This window comes from Procambarus clarkii, chromosome 17 (genome assembly GCF_040958095.1).
Source record: "Procambarus clarkii isolate CNS0578487 chromosome 17, FALCON_Pclarkii_2.0, whole genome shotgun sequence".
Taxonomy (NCBI): Eukaryota; Metazoa; Arthropoda; class Malacostraca; order Decapoda; family Cambaridae; genus Procambarus; species Procambarus clarkii.
Genome location: NC_091166.1, coordinates 6633135 through 6652434, shown reverse-complemented (window position 1 = coordinate 6652434; position 19300 = coordinate 6633135). Strand labels below are relative to the sequence as shown.

The window sequence follows — 19300 nt, the reverse complement described above, 5'->3', positions numbered from 1 at the left end:
TAGAGGATACCTTTACGGGAGATGGCACAAGTGTGGAGAGCCTCCTTAGCGGCAGCGTCACCATGCTCATTTAAGGACACATCAATATGGCTGGGAACCCAGCAAAACTACACTGTCTTCACTCTACTAGAGATAAGAAACAGCCAATGTTGAGTTTCGACTACTACAGGATGGACTGGATTAAAGCACTCCAGAGCCATGAGGGCACTGTGAGTGTCAACTACAACAACAAAGGAGAGTTGACAGCGAGAAAGCAGCGACGAAGGACATACAAAATAGCATAAAGTTCTGCCATGAAGATGCTAGTCTCCGGAGGCAGGCGACACATATAGGTGTTGTCAGGAAAAACAACAGAGTAGCCTACACCGTCGGCAGACTTAGACCCTTCTGTACTTAGATTTAGACCCAGACTTTAAACCCCCCCCCCCCTTCCTGTAGGAGGGGTAAAGCTTTAGTCACGTGAGTCAAAGTTTTACAAAACTGAGGAAAGGGGACCCTTCAAAGGGGCAAGGACAGAACGACATGAAGAGAAATATTGGAAACACGAACCGAAAGAGAATCTTGTATGCGAGACAATCGTACAGAAAGAGGTAAGTGGTGAAAGGGAACAGGGGACCACAGGAGGAGTATAGGTCAAAGTACGACATTAACGAGAGTAAGAGACCGTGCAAGGTAGAGAAGACAGTAGCGATCATGTTGGTCCTGTAGAGACAGGACGCCAGTTTCGGCGTTAGCGATCACAGGCTTAAGGTAGGAGTCGAAAGAAAGGCACCAGATCTGAGAAGCAACCCAGCATGGTGCAGAGCATCCAAACGGTGAAGAGTAGAAAGAGAAGTAGACGAATAAACAGAGCAACCATAATCCAGTTTAGACAGTAAGAGAGATGAATATAGAAAGAGGAGCATGCGCCTATCTGCTCCCCAAGAAGTATGAGACAAGACCTTATATCAGTTAGGGGCCTTAGAGCGTTCAACTCGGAGGTAAGAGATATAGGTTGACCAAGACAAACAAGTGTCAAAGATTAACAGAATCTTTGTCCACAAGGGGATGACAATAAAGCGACAACGAGGGATGAAGAACGACCTGCTTCTAAATAAAAGTCATAGCACAAGTTTTAGTTGTAAAGAACTTGAAGCCATGATTGGTGACCCAATACGACACGGCATCAATCATAAATTAAAACCGTCGTTGATGGAAAGGCGAGTCATCACCTCGACAGCAAGGTGATGTCGAGGTAAATAGGTACTCCCAGGTACCTATTTACGGCTAGGTGAACAGACGCATCAGGGTAAAAGAAACTCTGCCCATTTGTGTCCGCCTCCACTTGGGATCGAACCCGAAATCTCAGGACTACGAATGCTGAGCGCTGTCCTCTCAGCTGTCAGGCCCCAAAAGTTCAAAGTTTAAATAAACATGTCCAACGTTCCAGTACTTTGTCCAGTTCAAAGTGAACGTATCAACCTGGAGGACAGAATGGCCTTGGGCTGCAAGGATATGTTTAATATCCTCGTGGCAGTCTTTCAGGTCCCTAACACCAGCCGCAACATAGTGCGGGAGGATAACAGTGCCAATACTGACATTTATCCAGGCATTTTTGGAGATCCTAACAGGGGTCTCCCCAATGCTGGACAATATGGCTAAGTGGGCAGCTGCTTCCTGAGAAGGAGCAGCAATGACACATGAACCAGTACGGGTGAGGTTAAAAGAAACAGAGGTATCCACTGAATCAGCGGGGTGTTTATGGAGGAAGAAATCATCAGGCTGTGTAGAATCCAGATGGTTAAGATTTAAGTATTTAGTCAACGTAGCAGGTCAAAACAAGGTGTGGAACATATTAGCACTGGTAGGAATCATGCGAGTGCAGCTGTGGGGGGTTGGGGGGGTTGGAATGAAGCACCCCCCCCCCCCAGTAAGTGTTGGGGGGGGGGGGGGTAAAAGGTGATGAGGTGCCCAACCCTGGGGTCGTGGAGCTCAACCCTACCACAGAGGTGGGAGGGGACCGGAGGGGGTTAGTCGATGGAGTCAAAGGAGTAGCTTGGTCTGGGCCCAATGTAGCGGGGGCTAAAGAGCCCAATCTTCCAACACAGTCCGCCTCGGGGGCTTGGTCGCCCACGCCACGAGCCTGGGTAAGTTATAAGAGGATCATTCAGTGGCATTGGAATGAGCAGGTAATAATTTAATTTACGAATAAACCCCCATACCCACCATGGAGCCACAATTAGAAGATAGAACACCTGGCAAGATGCCCCCCCCCCCACCCCAGGGGATGAGTATCATGAGTATACTCCCCGCAATCATCACCTTAAGAACCGTCAGTCCGTCGAAATCAGGTTCAGCAATGAAGGCGAGGATCGACAATAAAAGCGTCTCCTCCCTCGCAACGTCGGGTACCACAGTTCTACGGGTGAAAGTGTGCCTCCCCAAACATCCGGGCGTCAAAACAGAAGATGTTCGAAAGAATAATGAAGCCATGCAAAAGATCGGCGGGAAATGACAATTAGAAAGAAAAAGATGGGGAAGGGAAAACAAAACATAAGGAAGAGGAAATAGCAACCAGCATGATTCGTAGAGACGGCAGAGGACTGTTCCATGGATCATCACACCCTGACTGCTGCCCACTAAGCCTCTCTCACGAAAGGACAATGGAGTATGTCTTTTAGAAGCATAAGGCTACTAAAGGACAGAGGAAATGCTGTCCCATGGAGCATCACACTCTGACAGCAGCCCACCAAGCCTCCTCACGTCAACAACGGGCAGGAATGTGAAGGGGTGACGGTAGGAGACCAACTCCATCGTCACCGGCGTTAAACCCTAAACTACTGCAGCAGACAACGACTGTCAAGTGGAAGGCAGTACAGGGGCTATGTTGACCCAAACCAACACTGCTGCAACCCTGCCAGCAGCCATGTTAACTCTGCCTCAGGGGAAAAGGTAACTACTAGTCAGGGGCTGTTTTATGAGGGTTCCCAGAAAAACTTTGTCACACAGAGGGCGGCAGAACAAATGGAATTCAAACCTCAACCCACATACACTAAATAATGTTGTGAATAATGAATTAAAAAAAGTCCACTTATGGATGTCAACGAACAAACTAACATTAAACATCGAAAAGACTTACTACATCTTATTTGGAAGCAAATCATCAAATGCAATTCAGCTACAGATAGACAACATTAACATCAGTAATAAAAATGATGGCAAGTTTCTTGGCCTATTCCTAGACAAGAGACTCAACTTCAGCACCCACATTCAACACATAACTAAGAAAGTCTCTAAGACAGTTGGTATACTCTCCAAAATCAGATATTATGTTCCTAACTCTGCTCTCCTCTCACTATATTATGCACTAATCTACCCCTATCTTAATTATGGTATCTGTGCATGGGGGTCTACCACTGCAAACCACCTTAAGCCCATCATCACACAGCAAAAATCTGCTATCAGAATTATAACTAACTCTGCTTTCAGACAACACTCAGCTCCCTTGTTTAAATCCCTAAACTTGCTAAATATTAACTCCCTCCACACACATTCTCTTGTGTCAACTACATTTACAAAACCCTGTTCTTAAATGCAAACCATGCTCTGAAACTCTCCCTGGATAGATGTAATAGGACCCATTATCACCACACCAGAAATAAATATCTCTTTGATATCCCCAGGGTCAAACTTAATCTGTGTAAACACTCTATGCAAATTAAGGGACCTAGTCTATGGAACTCACTCCCTAGTGAATTGAAAAACTGTAAAACTTTTGCCTTATTTAAAAGCAAAACCAAAAAGTACCTAACTTCATCTTCTTAGTTTCCTACACTGAGCTTTAAATTTGCTCTGGACCTAGTGTTACCCAATCTCCTAATTTTTATGTAATATCAAACAACCTTATCATTGTGTTCATTGCTGTCTTCTTTTATGTGCTAGCCATATGCTGTATTGTGACTACCAATTTTTGTCAACTACCATTCAAGCTGTCATTGCAATCAATCTTATATTGTTTCTGCTGTATTGTGCCTACCAATTTGTTGTCAACTACCATTTTAAGCTGTCATTGCAATCAATCTTAGCTACCTATGTGCTTTAATATACTGTACCTACAATTTTCTCTCATCTTTTTTTTTTTTTTTTTTTTTTTTTTTTTTTTTTTTTTTTTTTTTTTTTTTTTCATTCCATGTAATCTGTTATCATTTTTTTGTCTATAAATTTTGCAAGTATTTACCTCCTTAAAATTTTCTTAGATTAAGGACCTGCCCGAAACGCTGCGCGTGCTAGTCGCTTTACAAGACTGTAATTACCATGTTTGTATCCTCACATTCCTTATGTACATTCTTGTATATGCATAAATAAATAAATAAATAACCAGTGATGCAGGTCACCCTGAATATACTTGGGTTTTTATCCAACAGTGGACCTAAACGTAGTCAAACCCTACATTCCCTTGGGTGGTTACCTCAGACCTGTATTCTCTATAGTCGTGGACACAATCCCATCTGACCTACATGTACCAGGTCTAGGGATCACAATTAAACATTTAAAACAGCAGCGAGTCAAATTAGCTTACTCATAAATCAAATCTAAACGTATCAAAGATATAGGAGTGTTAATTGGGTCAGATTATTGTAAATTCATCTCTGGTAAACACCATTTACACGGGATGATCGTACTGAACTCTGCAGGTGGAAAGTCCCATTGTGTGAAGAGAACTAGTATGGTGGAGATGTGATTATAAACTAGTGAAGATATTGACTCTTATACGTTTCACCTTTTTTAAGCCGGGTCTTTCCCTCTACCCCCGTCCACTCCCACAGCAGTACACAGGTGCACATAGTTACACAGCAGTACACAGGTGCACATAGTTACACAGCAGTACACAGGTGCACATAGTTACACAGCAGTACACAGGTGCACATAGTTACACAGCAGTACACAGGTGCACATAGTTACACAGCAGTACACAGGTGCACACAGTTACAAAAGCAGTGTGTAAACAAGAGGCTGGGTTGATATATTTGGAGGAGAGTGTGAAGCCCAGACTGTTACTGGGTCTCAGCCAGCAAGGGAGGCGCCACGCTGCCAGATGCATCAGTGTAAACATTGCCCCAACAATGTAAATAGTGGAGTGTTTAAGGCACTCAACAACGGGTCGTTAGCAGTGTCTCTGTTACGACCCTGGGTTCTTCAGTGGAAACCAGAGGTCAAAATTTAGTTATTAAACTTTCTTATAGTACAGTTGAGCGCATCACGAGTGGCAATTGTTTGTATCTTCCCTGCCAGACGTAAGACTATTCTTGTTTCTCAAAGAGCATTTAAAGACTGAGCTGGGGGTTGATTATTAAATAATAACATAGGCACCAACTATGCTTACTAATACTTTCTAATCATTTGTAAAGTAAACCTGAGTAAACTTGGTATAGGGCTGCAGTACGATTATTTGAGCAGTCTGCCGGCAGCAGCCAGCTGGGGGGATGGAGAGAGAGACTCCATCTTTTTCTGAGCTGGCGTGGTGTGGACAGGAACCTCCTACCCTTCCTCTTCGTTTCCTTATTTCTGTGTCTTGTTTAAGATAAGTACATTATTCCATGTCTGGCATACTCATGTTCTATGTGTAGAGTAGTATATTTTGTGTGTAGTAGGTGTGTTTAGAGTTTATATTACTAGTTATTCTAAAGGGGGTACCATTGGAACCACGTGGTCCCCTACCCTAAGCTGACTCTAACTTCAAGTTATTCAGTAGTAGAGCTTTACCCTAGCTTGTGTTCAGTGTAAAACCTTGTATCCTGCTTATGTGGACCAAGGCTTTTAACGTAAGGTAGTGTGGTAAAGTTATTATTATTATTGTTATTGGTGTGAATGTATTTGGGGGGGCTGTTAAGGGGTTAATAAATAAGTAAATTAGAACAGAGTATCCCTTCTTCCTGTGTGGGAGTGCATTGATCAACCCTTAGACTGACATATATGGTCTAGTAGCAAGTTATTATTACGGTGGATAGTTTATTTTGGGGGCCGGGCCTTTTAGCTCTCCCATATTTGATAACTCTGTCTTCTAACTACCCTCACCCCTTAATAGAACCAGTTCCCCCATAGCAAGACCACCATTTTTTTTTATAATAGTCTCCCATGACCAACTGCTCATACCTTTCCATGCATGTAATGTTCTTTTGTCTTGGTGTCGAGAATGGCTGATCTTAATTACCTCAGGAAATGTTATTGATGAACAATCGTCAAGGGACTTACCAATATTAGACGTATATGTGCAAGTTAGTGTACCCATTTATTGTTGTCCATTATGTGGAGTGTTTGACCATATGTTGATTTATTGGTAACTACTTTTGGCCAGGAAGTCAAGGTTATGTGGTGAAGATATTGAACACATGAGCACATTAGATATATGTACAGTTTTGACCAAAGGTTCACCTCAGTTACAGAGGAGACAGTCACGTGTGATATAAGACAATTAACAACATGTTTGTAACATGGTGTAACGGGAGTGTTGAGGAGAGTTCAAGAAGAGTACACTGAGGGGTTGTGGGTCCAGCCTCAGTTAATATCAATATTTGCCATCTTCATTTATTTGTATTGAATGTTCTATTTTTTGACTTAGGAGTTTATTTCCTACCTCTGCAGGTGTGGAAGTGAACTGTGGTGTTTGTGTGTTACTGAGGAAGTCTTGGTTGTAGGGTTGATGTAAAGTCATGACTTGGTTACTGACTTTAATACTTAATATGATTACATGACTAGTAGCTACCAAGCTTGGCGGGCGTCCTGTACGCTCTCTTGTTTACCTTCTCTCTCTCTGGCGTCTCAGCCGCCGCACATAGAAAACAGATGGTACCATTTTCTGTGAACATGACATCCCTCCTTTTCTTTAAAAAGAATGAATACAGGATGTCTACCATGCTTGTAGCACAAAGCAAAGTTATTGACACAAAGTAAGTTATTACCATATCAAGAGATACTGCATACATTTAACATTAATTAAGCACACAAAGAATTTAAACAACTTAATCTTTTCCACAAAGGATTTCAATGTTAAAAATACATATGCAATGGTAAACAAACATGAAAGAAACTGTACTACAAAGTTACAAAATATTGAATGAGGTATCTGCATTATTCAAACAATATTAAATTTAGTTTAGCACAATAAGTAAATACTTTTCATTACATAGGAACACAATTAATCATCAAATCGTGTAGGGCGTTTAACATGACGTTTAGGACGAGAGTCCTTAAATACAATAATATCCCTTGATGAATTGTTTGTCGGGTTATAACTATTTTTTTCTTTTTCTTTTGCACGACTTTGCACTTCATCATTTTCTACACTAGTTGGAATCACTTTGAAATAAGCCATATTACGTGTTATACTATGATCTCTATTACTAGCTGTTACCATAGTTCCTTTTACACTAATCACTTTATATGGTTTTGTATCATACGGCATATCTAACTTTCCCTCTTTTTTCTTTTTAACGAGAACAGTGTCACCAACCTTTATGAACTGTTCCTTTGCACGTTGATCATGAGCAATTTTCATTTTGCCCTTGGCTAGTGCATCCTTCTGAGTGAGACGTTTATCCGTTACCTCGGCTGGCATGACGGGTAATGCGATTCTCATAGGACGTCCAAATAAAAGTTCACCAGGTGACTTGCCCAGTGTTCCATGCGGTGTTGCACGGTAGTTCCTGAGAAAAGCATACATAGCTTGTTTCCAGGATCGTCCTTCGGCATGAGCACAGCGTACCGCTTTCATGAGAGGTTGCATGAATCTCTCAACTTCTCCATTTGCTTGAGGATGTAGTGGCATCACACGGCGGTGTTTGAATCCAATATGCTCAGCAAAGTTGACAAAGTCTTGTCCATTGAATGGCGGTCCATTGTCCGTCTTGACAACTTCAGGAATGCCAAAGTTTGAAAAGATCTTGTCGAGTTTCGGGATGACGGCCTTTGCAGATGTGGAATTGATGATTTCTACTTCTGGATAACGTGAGTGATCATCAATGACTACCATCAAGTACTCTCCAGTTGGTAGTGGTCCGCAGAAGTCCATCGATACTTCCGTCCATGGTGCAGCAGGTAGTGGTGAAGGTTGTATAGGTGTTGCTCTTGAAGTATCCACTGCAGCTTGGCAAGGGACACAGGCATCATGCATATCCTTTGCTTGACGATCAATGCCAGGAAACCACACCTTTTCTCTTAGCAGCTGTTTCGTCCTAACAACACCTTGGTGTCCTTGATGTGCAAGCTTCAGAGCACGTTGCTGGAGAACAGCTGGAATCACGATACGAGTACCTCGCAGCACAGTGTCGCGTTGTTGCGTAACACTTAATTCTGTCTGGATGCGTTCAAGTGCTTTGAATGCATCTTGGTCAACTCCTGAGGGTGGGATGCGTGGAAACTTTTTCTTAGTCAATGCATCCACTGTTGCTTGCAGAGTTGGGTCCTCTAGGGTTGCAGTACGGATTTCATCAAGAGTAAGAGCCTTAGGGACTGCATCACAGGTTACAGAGTGTACATATTCCTCGGCAACTTGCTGATGCTTGGTGATGGTGAAACTGTTGGCAGGATGTCGACTGATGTAATCAGCGGGATTGCCTGCACCCGGCTTGTATTTCACCGTAAAGTTGTATGGTTGCAGACGAAGAGCCCATCTCTCAATGCGAGCTGGTGGTTTGGACTTTGGATTATTGAAGATGGTCTCCAACGGTTTGTGGTCAGTGACTATCGTGGTGAAGGGTGCACCAAGCAGATACACATTGAAGTGTTCACAGCCCCATACAAGAGCAAGAGCTTCCTTCTCTGTCTGACTGTATCGTTGCTCAACATCTGTGAGAGAACGGCTGGCGTAGGCAATTACTACTCGGGAATCTGGTTGACCAGGTTTGTGTTGGGCTAAAACAGCACCTAAACCAACAGGACTAGCATCCACTGTTAACTCAGTGTCCATTGATGGATCAAAATACGCAGCAGTCGCATTCTCTACTAGTGCATCTTTCACAGCATCAAATGCATTTTGCTCGATATCGCTCCAGTACCATGATGCATTTTTCTTCAGGAGCTCACGTAGAGGCTTTGTAATGGTAGCAAAATCTGGAATGAAGCGAGAACAGTAGTTTGCCATTCCCAGAAAACTATGTACTTCAGTGGACGTTGAAGGAGGTGCAGCGTTCTTGATATCTGCAACTTTCTTAGGATCTGGAGACAGACCTTTGTCACTAAGTACATGTCCAAAGAATTCAATTTTATGTTGATTGAACTCACACTTTGCTCGGCTTAACGTCAAATTCTTTTCTCGTAAGCGTTGCAATGTTGCACGAAGAGCTTTGTCGTGTTCAGCTTGGGTACGGCCATAAACAATGATGTCATCAGACATGTTGTCAGCATTAGGTATGTCTTGCAATACCTGGCTGATGATGTGCTGGAATACCTCGGCAGCACTGTTAATACCAAAACTCAGGCACTTGTACCTATACAGACCTCGATGTGTCGTAAACATTGTGATGAATCGACTCTCCTCATCAAGTTCAAGCTGATGATAGCCCTTGTTTAAATCTAACTTGCTGAATATAGTTGCACCATTCAAGCGGTAGATCATATCATCTACAGTCGGTGTAGGATGGCGTTCACGCATTATTGCCTTGTTGGGAACACGCATGTCCACACAAATGCGTATCTCATCTGGATTCTTCGGCTTTGGTGGAGTGACAATTGGGCTTACCCATGGTGTTGGGCCTGTTACTGGTTCAATGATATCTAGTTCCATCAGCCTATCCAGTTCGGCATCGACTTTCTTGCGAGTATGGAATGGTTGTCGGCGATGTGGTTGGGCAACTGGAATTACATCTGGGTTGATATGCAGATGTACTTTGCTATCAGTATAACAACCTATGGATTTAAATCGATCAGAAAATTCAGCAACAATACCATCAACATTGTTTGCAGATTCCACTGCTACAGCATTAGAAAGCTGAAGTAGCCCCAATTTGGTTGAAGTCTTGTAACTGAGTAAAGACTCCTTTGCATTCCTAACAACATGGAATGTAGTAATGAGCATTGCATTCTTTGACTTAATCTCTGCAGTGAAAGTTCCAATCACTGGCAAGGCTACCTTTGAAGCATAGGCAGTGGCTTTGCCATTATAGTTCTCAAGCTTTGGGAACTGTTTTTTAATTTTTTCATAGTGGCACTCAGCAATGGTGTCAATGTTTGATCCAGTGTCAATGAGAACCTTGAGACAAATACCAGCAATGTATACACATGTCTCTGGGTTGTTTGGAAGATCATTCCATTCTGTGATTGCTTATACTCCATAAGTATAATCACATTCACTGTCATCTGAGACTGGTTGTAATGAAATGTTGTCTTGTATATTATTAACATTCTGGATATGAGGTGCAATATTGTGTTTACCACCTCGACCCCTATGACCTGATCCTCGTACAGTGCTTTTATTCATTGACTGTGGTTTCTTTAGTGCAGAACGACACATAGCACCAAAATGACCTAGTTTTCCACACTCATAGCACTTCTTACCTTGAGCAGGACAAACATTATCTTGGTGTGGGTAGTCTCCTCCACAATTGTAACATTTATTGTTGACACCCTCTGATGTGGGTCGTTGTGACTGCATGAGCCTTGTTCCTTGACCCCAGTTGTGACGTGGTTCTCGGCTAAATTTACTGTTAGGTTTGGCATATCTTCTTTGATTACGATGTCCTCCCTGAACCTTACATACCTCATCACTGTTAGTAACAGTGGCAGAACCGTTGTTGGCACTGCACTCCATGACACGAGCATCACGTGCAGCATCTTCCATTCGACGAGCAATATCCAGTATCTTGGTAAGAGAACTTTCATCATCAACAAGTTCTAGAGCTCTTCGACGGAGACGTGTAGATGTGCATGTTTCAATTATTTGCTGTTTGATTTCTTTGTCAACATCAGCAAACTCACAATGGGCTGCTAAACCCTGCAGACGTGTGTGGTATTGATCCACAGTTTCATTAGAGAGTTGTCTGGCTCTCCTGAAATGCATAATTTCCATTGCAGTATTTTGCCTTGGTTTGAAATGCTCTGTTAGTTTGGCTTTGGCAGTGTCATAATCTTTGGCACCACCAGTGTCTTTCAGTGTGTCAAAGATGTCACAAACTCTATCACCTGCATAATGAAGTAGAAAGGCACGCTTTCTTTCAGCACTTTTGATGTCAGAAACTATCAACAAATTTTCAAACCTTTTAAGCCATTTGACCCACCTCTGTGACAGGTTTGTCTGGTCACAGTCAGGATCAAATGCAGGAAACTGAGGTATATTTGCCATTTTTACTGAATAAATGTAACTTATCACTTAAATGTTCCTCAGAATATTAAACACTTACTGCACTGAATATGTTAGTCAAGAATTCACTGTAATTACTTTAATTTTGCAAAGCACACAAGCATTTTAATGCAAAAGTTCACAACAGTGCACAATATAGCAGCAACTGACTTCTTACCTAGCCCTTGTGTACATGTGTTGTTCCTACTCACAGCAGCAGCACAGCAGTTGGCACAGCAGTTGGTACAGCAGCAGTTGGTACAGCAGTTGGTACAGCAGTTGGTACAGCAGTTGGTGCAGCAGTTGGTACAGCAGTCAGTTCAGTGTGATAAATTTTGTAGCACGAAGCGTCGTTTCGTAACCAAAACATCAGGTTTTGTACACATCAAAGTGTCGTTTCGTACACAACGTCGGCAGATTCCTCAGTACACAGTTTCTTCAGCACAGCTTGGGTAGCACACAGCTTGGGTAGCACACAGCATTGGTTAGCACACAGCATCGTTTAGCACACAGCATTGGAGCATCGGTTAGCATACAGCATCGGGTATGGCGCTCACAGCTTCTCTTCCTCCTCCAGGCAGCATGCTTCTCCCTTGTGTTTGAAACTGAACAAATACCTGCGTTCACAGTTCATCCTCGTCGCCAATGTGGTGTTTGTGTGTTACTGAGGAAGTCTTGGTTGTAGGGTTGATGTAAAGTCATGACTTGGTTACTGACTTTAATACTTAATATGATTACATGACTAGTAGCTACCAAGCTTGGCGGGCGTCCTGTACGCTCTCTTGTTTACCTTCTCTCTCTCTGGCGTCTCAGCCGCCGCACATAGAAAACGGATGGTACCATTTTCTGTGAACGTGACATGAACCAAGAGTAATTAAAGCCCATCACTATTTCTCGAATACATATTGTTACTAATCAGGATGGGAATAATTAAATTAGTGAGAAAATCCTTAGGAGCCGTGATGAGGATTCGAACCATTGTGGTGGGTATTTTCATGCTCATGCCCCAGACAATCAGGCCATGACATATCAAAGAACTGCAATCTGGAGTTCTGCAGAACACACGAGGGTTTTCTGAGGCTTCCACTGACGCCGGACCAGGATTTTCACACAATCCCCCCCCCCCCCATGCACTCTGACAAAGTGCATGGGGGTAATCACATGTTAGTGTCATTACTCTGTGTATTAAAAGAGTAGCATCAGAGGTAGAACATTCCTAAATGACAGCGAGAGTGCATGGGGGAAATTGTGTGAAAATCCTGGTCAGGCTTCAGTGGAGATCAATGGAAAACATAGACTTGCCAAATATCAATAAGTATCTAGGGGAGTGAAAGGCTAACAAAAAATATACCAGTTTACTGGGCATTAACATAAATGAACATAACATAAAAAAGAATACAATCTATAAAATCACACTCAATGATTTATCCAGCTTCTCAAAGCTGGGCATGATCATCAACAGGTCTCAAAACTGCATACAATCAGCACTAGCTGACGCCAGGCTCTATCGTGGCACAGTGGGACACTAGCGCCTATTATGCTGCTAATACCAATACAGGGTGGTGGTGGTGGTGTCACAACCATTAACAAATGAGGTATGAGGAATCAATATCATATACAGCACAATGGCATCACTTAAGATCCTCAGGTACCCACCTCACTAAGATATATAACAGCACCTATCACCTGGTATAAAGGATGCACAATGGTAGAACTGATCCATGGTATACATTACTGCAACATGACAAATATCCTAGCAGTCAAATGACACAAATAAGGTCACAAAACCCGGACCGTAGCGGCAACACATGCGCTCGACTGAGAAAATCAAAGAGTGACCGCCCAGAGCCATGCTGGCCGGGAGCCACACTGTATCCACCTCTATGAGTCAGCTGACTCCTCTCTTTCAAATATCTCAAGCTCATATACAGACATATCTCGATCAAGAACTTGTAATTCATATATCAACAAAATAAAGGCTATAATACACAACCTTACATATTAATACATATCAGTAATTCAGTACATTAAATATTATATCATGATATAAAAATTTGTGAACAAAGAATTCATATTGGCAAGACATGGTAACACTGGCGGGAGAGGGGAGCAGGGGTTAAGAGAGGATTTCAAGACGTCTGCCTACCAGCCATTATACATAAGTATACATGAATACAATATAAAGTATAAATATACATGTGTATCAAAACCATGTCTATGTGGTATACATCTCACAATGCTAAAATATAATTTAATGTTAGAGGACAATGTAATGAACAATATTGAAAGGGAAATTACACAGTATACATGACAGTAATACATCCAAGACCTAAATTTATACATTCTCCATCATAGTTCACATAATATTTCCTATACAGCATTATGTAGCATTCCATAATATAAGTATATACGGATGTTTTTCAAGCTACATCACATTAGGCTACTGCTATTCACTAGACTTCTAATATATATCCACAAATACATGGCAAGGACTTATGGTACAGATATATAATAAACATAGATATATGTGGAATACATTAGCAATACACATTTAATACTAGTGTGTTGTTGAAAAAAGAATAACTACATAAATTAATATTCGTGATACTAGGCTAATCAGCCAAGACATCACTATACAGTTTGAGCACATCATACACCAGCTACAGTATGATCATACTGGTGTATGTGTGGTCATAACACCACCTCACACCCATATGGTGATAACACAACACACCATGGACCAGTATGGTAATATCACAACACACCATGGACCAGTATGGTAATATCACAACACACCATGGACCAGTATGGTAATATCACAACACACAATGGTCCAGTATGGTAATATCACAACACACCATGGTCCAGTATGGTAATATCACAACACACCATGGTCCAGTATGGTAATATCACAACACACCATGGACCAGTATGGTAATATCACAACACACCATGGACCAGTATGGTAATATCACAACACACCATGGTCCAGTATGGTAATATCACAACACACCCGAGTGATAGTGAAATAGCAGTGATAGTGAAGTGATGGTAGTATAGTAGTGGTAGTGAGGTGATGGTGATATGACAGTGATGGTGATATAGTAGTGATGGTGCGGTAGTGGTACTGTAGCAATGATAGTGATATAACAGTGAATGTAAGGAGGAAATCTATCAGTGTGAGGTGATAATGCGGAGAAAGAGAAATGATGTTGGTGTAGCAGTGACATTGTTATGTGATAGTGAGCTGTTGGTGACATAACAGTGACAACAGCTGTCATATGGTGACACCAACAATTTGTTACTTAATATGGTCAGTATATGACCCCAAGTGTGGGCACTAAGGTGATGGTGATATATAGAGGTGATAGTGAAGCTATAGTGATACAGCAATGATAGGTTACAGTACTGAGAAGATATAGCATTGATGGTGATACAGCTGTCATTGTCAGGTATATGATACCAAAGTATAAATACCAAAGTGTTAAATACCAAAGATAGTGAAGTTATGATGATATAGTGATAAAGGTCTGTCCTTAAGTTACATTGTCCTCAAAACACGCAGTCCATGGTGATGCAGGGGTGATGGTGATGGTAGTGGTACAGTGAACTAGAGTGGCAGCACACCACCACAGTAGTGATGGTGGTGGTACAGTGAACTAGAGTGGCAGCACAACACCACAGTAGTGATGGTGGTGGTACAGTGAACTAGAGTGGCAGCACAACACCACAGTAGTGATGGTGGTGGTACAGTGAACTAGAGTGGCAGCACAACACCACGGTAGTGATGGTGATGGTACAGTGAACTAGAGTGGCAGCACAACACCACAGTAATGATGGTGGTGGTGGTACAGTGAACTAGAGTGGCAGCACAACACCAGAGTAGTGATGGTGGTGGTACAGTGAACTAGAATGGCAGCACAACACCACAGTAGTGATGGTGATGGTACAGTGAACTAGAGTGGCTGCACAGCACCACAGTAGTGATCGTGGTGGTACAGTGAACTAGAGTGGCAGCACAACACCACAGTAGTGATGATGGTGGTACAGTGAACTAGAGTGGCAGCACAACACCACAATAGTGATGGTGATAGTACAGTGAACTAGAGTGGCAGTACAACACCACAGTAGTGATGGTGGTGGTACAGTGAACTAGAGTGGCAGCACACTACCACAGTAGTGATGGTGGTGGTACAGTGAACTAGAGTGGCAGAACAACACGACAGTCCACCACAATCACCTCCGTAATGTCACTGTGGTTGACTGCTGCCCTCACCACATCCAGGCCGCTCACCACATCACCGAAGACATTTGACCACTGGACACCATCCGGGAGGTCCCTGGTGGTGATGACGAACTGGGCACACCTGGAACCCCCCGGCCCACCCAAGGCCCGCACAGCTCCTGCCTGACCTGACCTCCGGTACCGCCCCTGGAGGTCGGGTAGCATTGGGGCTCCTCCCTTACCATCATTACTCTCGTAGTCTCCGCCCTTCACCCACTCCCCCGGCTCACCCTTGTAACACACCCGCAACAGTTTAGTGTTGCGGTAGGTGTGGCCCCGCTGGCCCGTACACAACAACACAAACTGTCTGGCCAGCGGAGTGTCCGGGATCAGCCGGATGGTGACCCGCCCTCTTGTTGACCGCGCCCACCCGAGGTCAAGGAACACCAGGGTGCAGGAGGGGTCCAGCACGCCCACAACCTCACTCTCCTACAGAAAATGAAATAAATCATGCTAATAACTGTATAACAAAATGTTATCATATTAGTTATCAAAACTCAGTAAGTCAGTAATGTCAGTAAGACTAGTGGGTGTAATAAAGTGACCTGGAGGGTGTGGGCGTGGGCGGGCGTGGGCTGACGCAGGAGTGGGTGGAGGTACAGCTTTCCGTCTTGTAGAGTTATCCTGGCAGAGCGGCGGCCATCTTGGTCTTCCTGGACAGCCATCACCCTGCCAGCCTCCACCAGCCTCTTGACGGTAACCACACGACCAGCCTCCACCAGCCTCTTGACGGACTCCCTCATCCTGCGGAGGTCCTCAACCTGTGGACAGTGTCAGCCCAATTATCACCTGTGGTCAGTGTCAGCCCCATTATGACCTGTTGTTAGTGTCAGCCCCATTATCACCTATGGACAGTGTCAGCCCCATTATCACCTGTGGACAGTGTCAGCCCCATTATCACATGTGGTCAGTATCAGCCCCATTATCACCTGTGGACAGTGTCAGCCCCATTATCACCTGTGGGCAGTGTCAGCCCCATTATCACCTGTGGTCAGTGTCAGCCCCATTATCACCTGTGGTCAGTGTCAGCCCTATTATCACCTGTGGACAGTGTCAGCCCCATTATCACCTGTGGACAGTGTCAGCCACATTATCACCTGTCGACAGTATCAGCCCCATTATCACCTGTGGACAGTGTCAGCCCCATTATCACCTGTGGTCAATGTCAGCCCCATTATCACCTGTGGTCAGTGTCAGCCCCATTATCACTTGTGGTCAGTGTCAGCCCCATTATCATCTGTGGACAGAGTCAGCCCCATTATCACCTGTGGTCAGTGTCAGCCCCATTATCACCTGTGGTCAGTGTCAGCCCCATTATCACCTGTGGTCAGTGTTAGCTCCATTATCACCTGTGGACAGTGTCAGCCCCATTATCACCTGTGGTCAATGTTGTTTGGTGGTATAACACATGTAGCTAGACCTGTAGTTTCAGCCCCCCTTTCTCCTGGCAGGGGGTTGGTGCTGGACCTGTAGCTCCAGCCCCCTTCTACTGGCAGGGGGCTGGTGCTGGACCTGTAGCTCCAGCCACCCTGTACTGGCAGGGGGTTGGTGCTGGACCTGTAGCTCCCACCCTCTCTAATGGCAAGGGGTTGGTGCTGGGCCTGTAGCTCCAGCCCCCCTCTACTGGTTGGGTGGGGGAGGGGGGGTTAGTGCTGGACCTGTAGTTCCAGCCCCCCTCTAGTGGCAGGGGGGTTGGTGCTGGACCTATAGCTCCAGCCCCCCTCTACTGGCAGGGGGCTGGTACTGGACCTGTAGCTCCAGCCCCCCTCTACTGGCAGTGGGTTGGTGCTGGACCTGTAGCTTCACCCCCCCCCCTTCTACTGGCAGGGGGATGGTGTAGGACCTGCAGCTCCCCCCCCCCCCCCCACTCTACTGACAAGCGGTTGGTGCTGAACCTGTAGCTCCAGGCCCTTTCTACTGGCAGGGGGTTGGTGCTGGACCTGTAACTCCAGCCCCCCCCCCCTCTACTGACAAGAGGTTGGTGCTGAACCTGTAGCTCCAGGCCCTCTCTACTGGCAGGGGGTTGGTGTTGGACCTGTAGCTCCATCCCTCCTTTACTGGCAGGGGGTTGGTGCTGGACCTGCAGCTTCAGCCCCCCTCTACTGGCAGGGGGTTGGGGCTGGTATTGTAGCTCCAGCCACCCTTTACTGGTAGGGGGTTGGTGCTGGGCCTGTAGCTCCAGCCCTCCTCTAATGGCAGTGGGTTGGTGCTGAACCTGTAGCTCCAGCTTCCCCCCCCCCCCCCTCTACTGGCAGGGCGTTGTTGCTGGACCTGTAGGTCTATCCCTCCTTTACTGACATGAGGTTGGTGCTGGACCTGTAGCTCTAGCCCCATCTAATGACAGGGGTTTGGTGCTGGACATGTAGCTCCAGCCCCCCTTTTACTGGCATAGGAGTTGGTGCTGGACCTGTCGCTCCATTCCTTCTCTACTGGCAAAGGGTTTGTGCTAAACCTGTAGCTCCATCCCCTCTACTGGCAAGGGGTTGGTGGTGAACCTGTAGCTCCCGCCCCCTCTACTGGCAGGAGAGATGGTGCTGGACCTGTAGCTCAAGCCCTCCTCTAATGGCAGGGAGGTTTGTGCTGAACCTGTGGCTCCATCCCCTTCTACTGGCAAGGGGTTGGTGCTGAACCTTTAGCTCCAGCCCCCCTCTACTGGCAGGGGGTTGGTGCTGGACCTGTAGCTCCAGCCCCCCCTCTACTGGCAGGGGGTTGGTGCTGGACCTGTAGCTCCAGCCCCCCTCTACTGGCAGGGGGGTTGTTGCTGGACCTGTAGCTCCAGCCCCCCTCTGCTGGCAGGGGGTTGGTGCTGGTATTGTTTAGGAGTTTGTTGGCAGTTTCAAGGCTTCAGTCTCTTGAAACCCAGCAGTGGTCTGTGGTTCGCTGTCTTTCTGGATGCTTTCCCGGTAGGTTGGTGGAGTGTCACCCGCTCTCTATGCCTCTGTGAGGGGGGCCAGGATCCCGGGTTCAATAGAGGATCACGGGTTCAATCACCATGCAGGCAAGAAATGGATCCGATGTTTCCTTTCACCTGATGATCCTGTTCACCTACCAGAATATATTTATCCAGGAGTTAGACAACTATTTTAGATTGTACGTTAAGGAAAGTCAGTAGTTGACCTTGGGGAACCCCCAATAAACCTAAGAACAGGCTTCCTCTCCTCAAAACGCAACTTAATATCTTGTGATATGACCTATGAGAGAAAATAAAAAACTTACTGTTAATTGCTTCTGGGGGAGCTCTAAAGTGATTTCCTGAACTTTATCCATGATGCTGGAGGCTGAGTCTCCCAGGTGTGTGGGGTCAGCTGTGGCACCTGTCCCCGTGGTCGTCATCTCCAGGGCCTCCCTGGTGGTCTCCTGCACCTGTCATTACCAACACAAACATTAATGGTGGAGGCTAAGTCTCCCAGGTGTACGGGGTCAGCTGTGGCACCTGTCTCTGTGGTCATCATCTCCAGGGCCTCCCTGATGGTCTCCTGGACCTGTCATTACCAACACAAACATTAATGGTGGAGGCTGAGTCTACCAGGTGTACGGGGTCAGCTGTGGCACCTGTCTCTGTGGTCATCATCTCCAGGGCCTCCCTGATGGTCTCCTGCACCTGTCATTACCAACACAAACATAAACCCTCAAACCGCGCATATCATATATATATGATATCAGTGACAAAACCAAAACCGCGCACATCATTTATATATGATTTC

General features: G+C 45.0%; 2 protein-coding genes and 1 long non-coding RNA gene across 3 annotated transcripts in view; 2 read left to right on the top strand and 1 right to left on the bottom strand.

The window, feature by feature from the left end:
* Nucleotides 1–19300, top strand: part of LOC138365565 (tripartite motif-containing protein 59-like) — a 597995-nt gene that overhangs the window by 109106 nt on the left and 469589 nt on the right. The window lies entirely within an intron of this gene.
* Nucleotides 1–19300, top strand: part of LOC123768365 (uncharacterized) — a 37917-nt gene that overhangs the window by 10786 nt on the left and 7831 nt on the right. The window lies entirely within an intron of this gene.
* LOC123768366 (uncharacterized) overlaps nt 12653–19300 on the bottom strand; it is a 48227-nt gene continuing 41579 nt past the window's right edge. Inside the window, exons 4-5 of the mRNA XM_069325786.1 lie at nt 18813–18959; nt 12653–16357 (exon numbers count right to left, since the gene is read on the bottom strand). Coding sequence (XP_069181887.1) covers nt 16094–16357; nt 18813–18959 — 411 coding nt within the window. The 3' untranslated portion in view covers nt 12653–16093. The remainder of the gene's footprint in view (nt 16358–18812; nt 18960–19300) is intronic.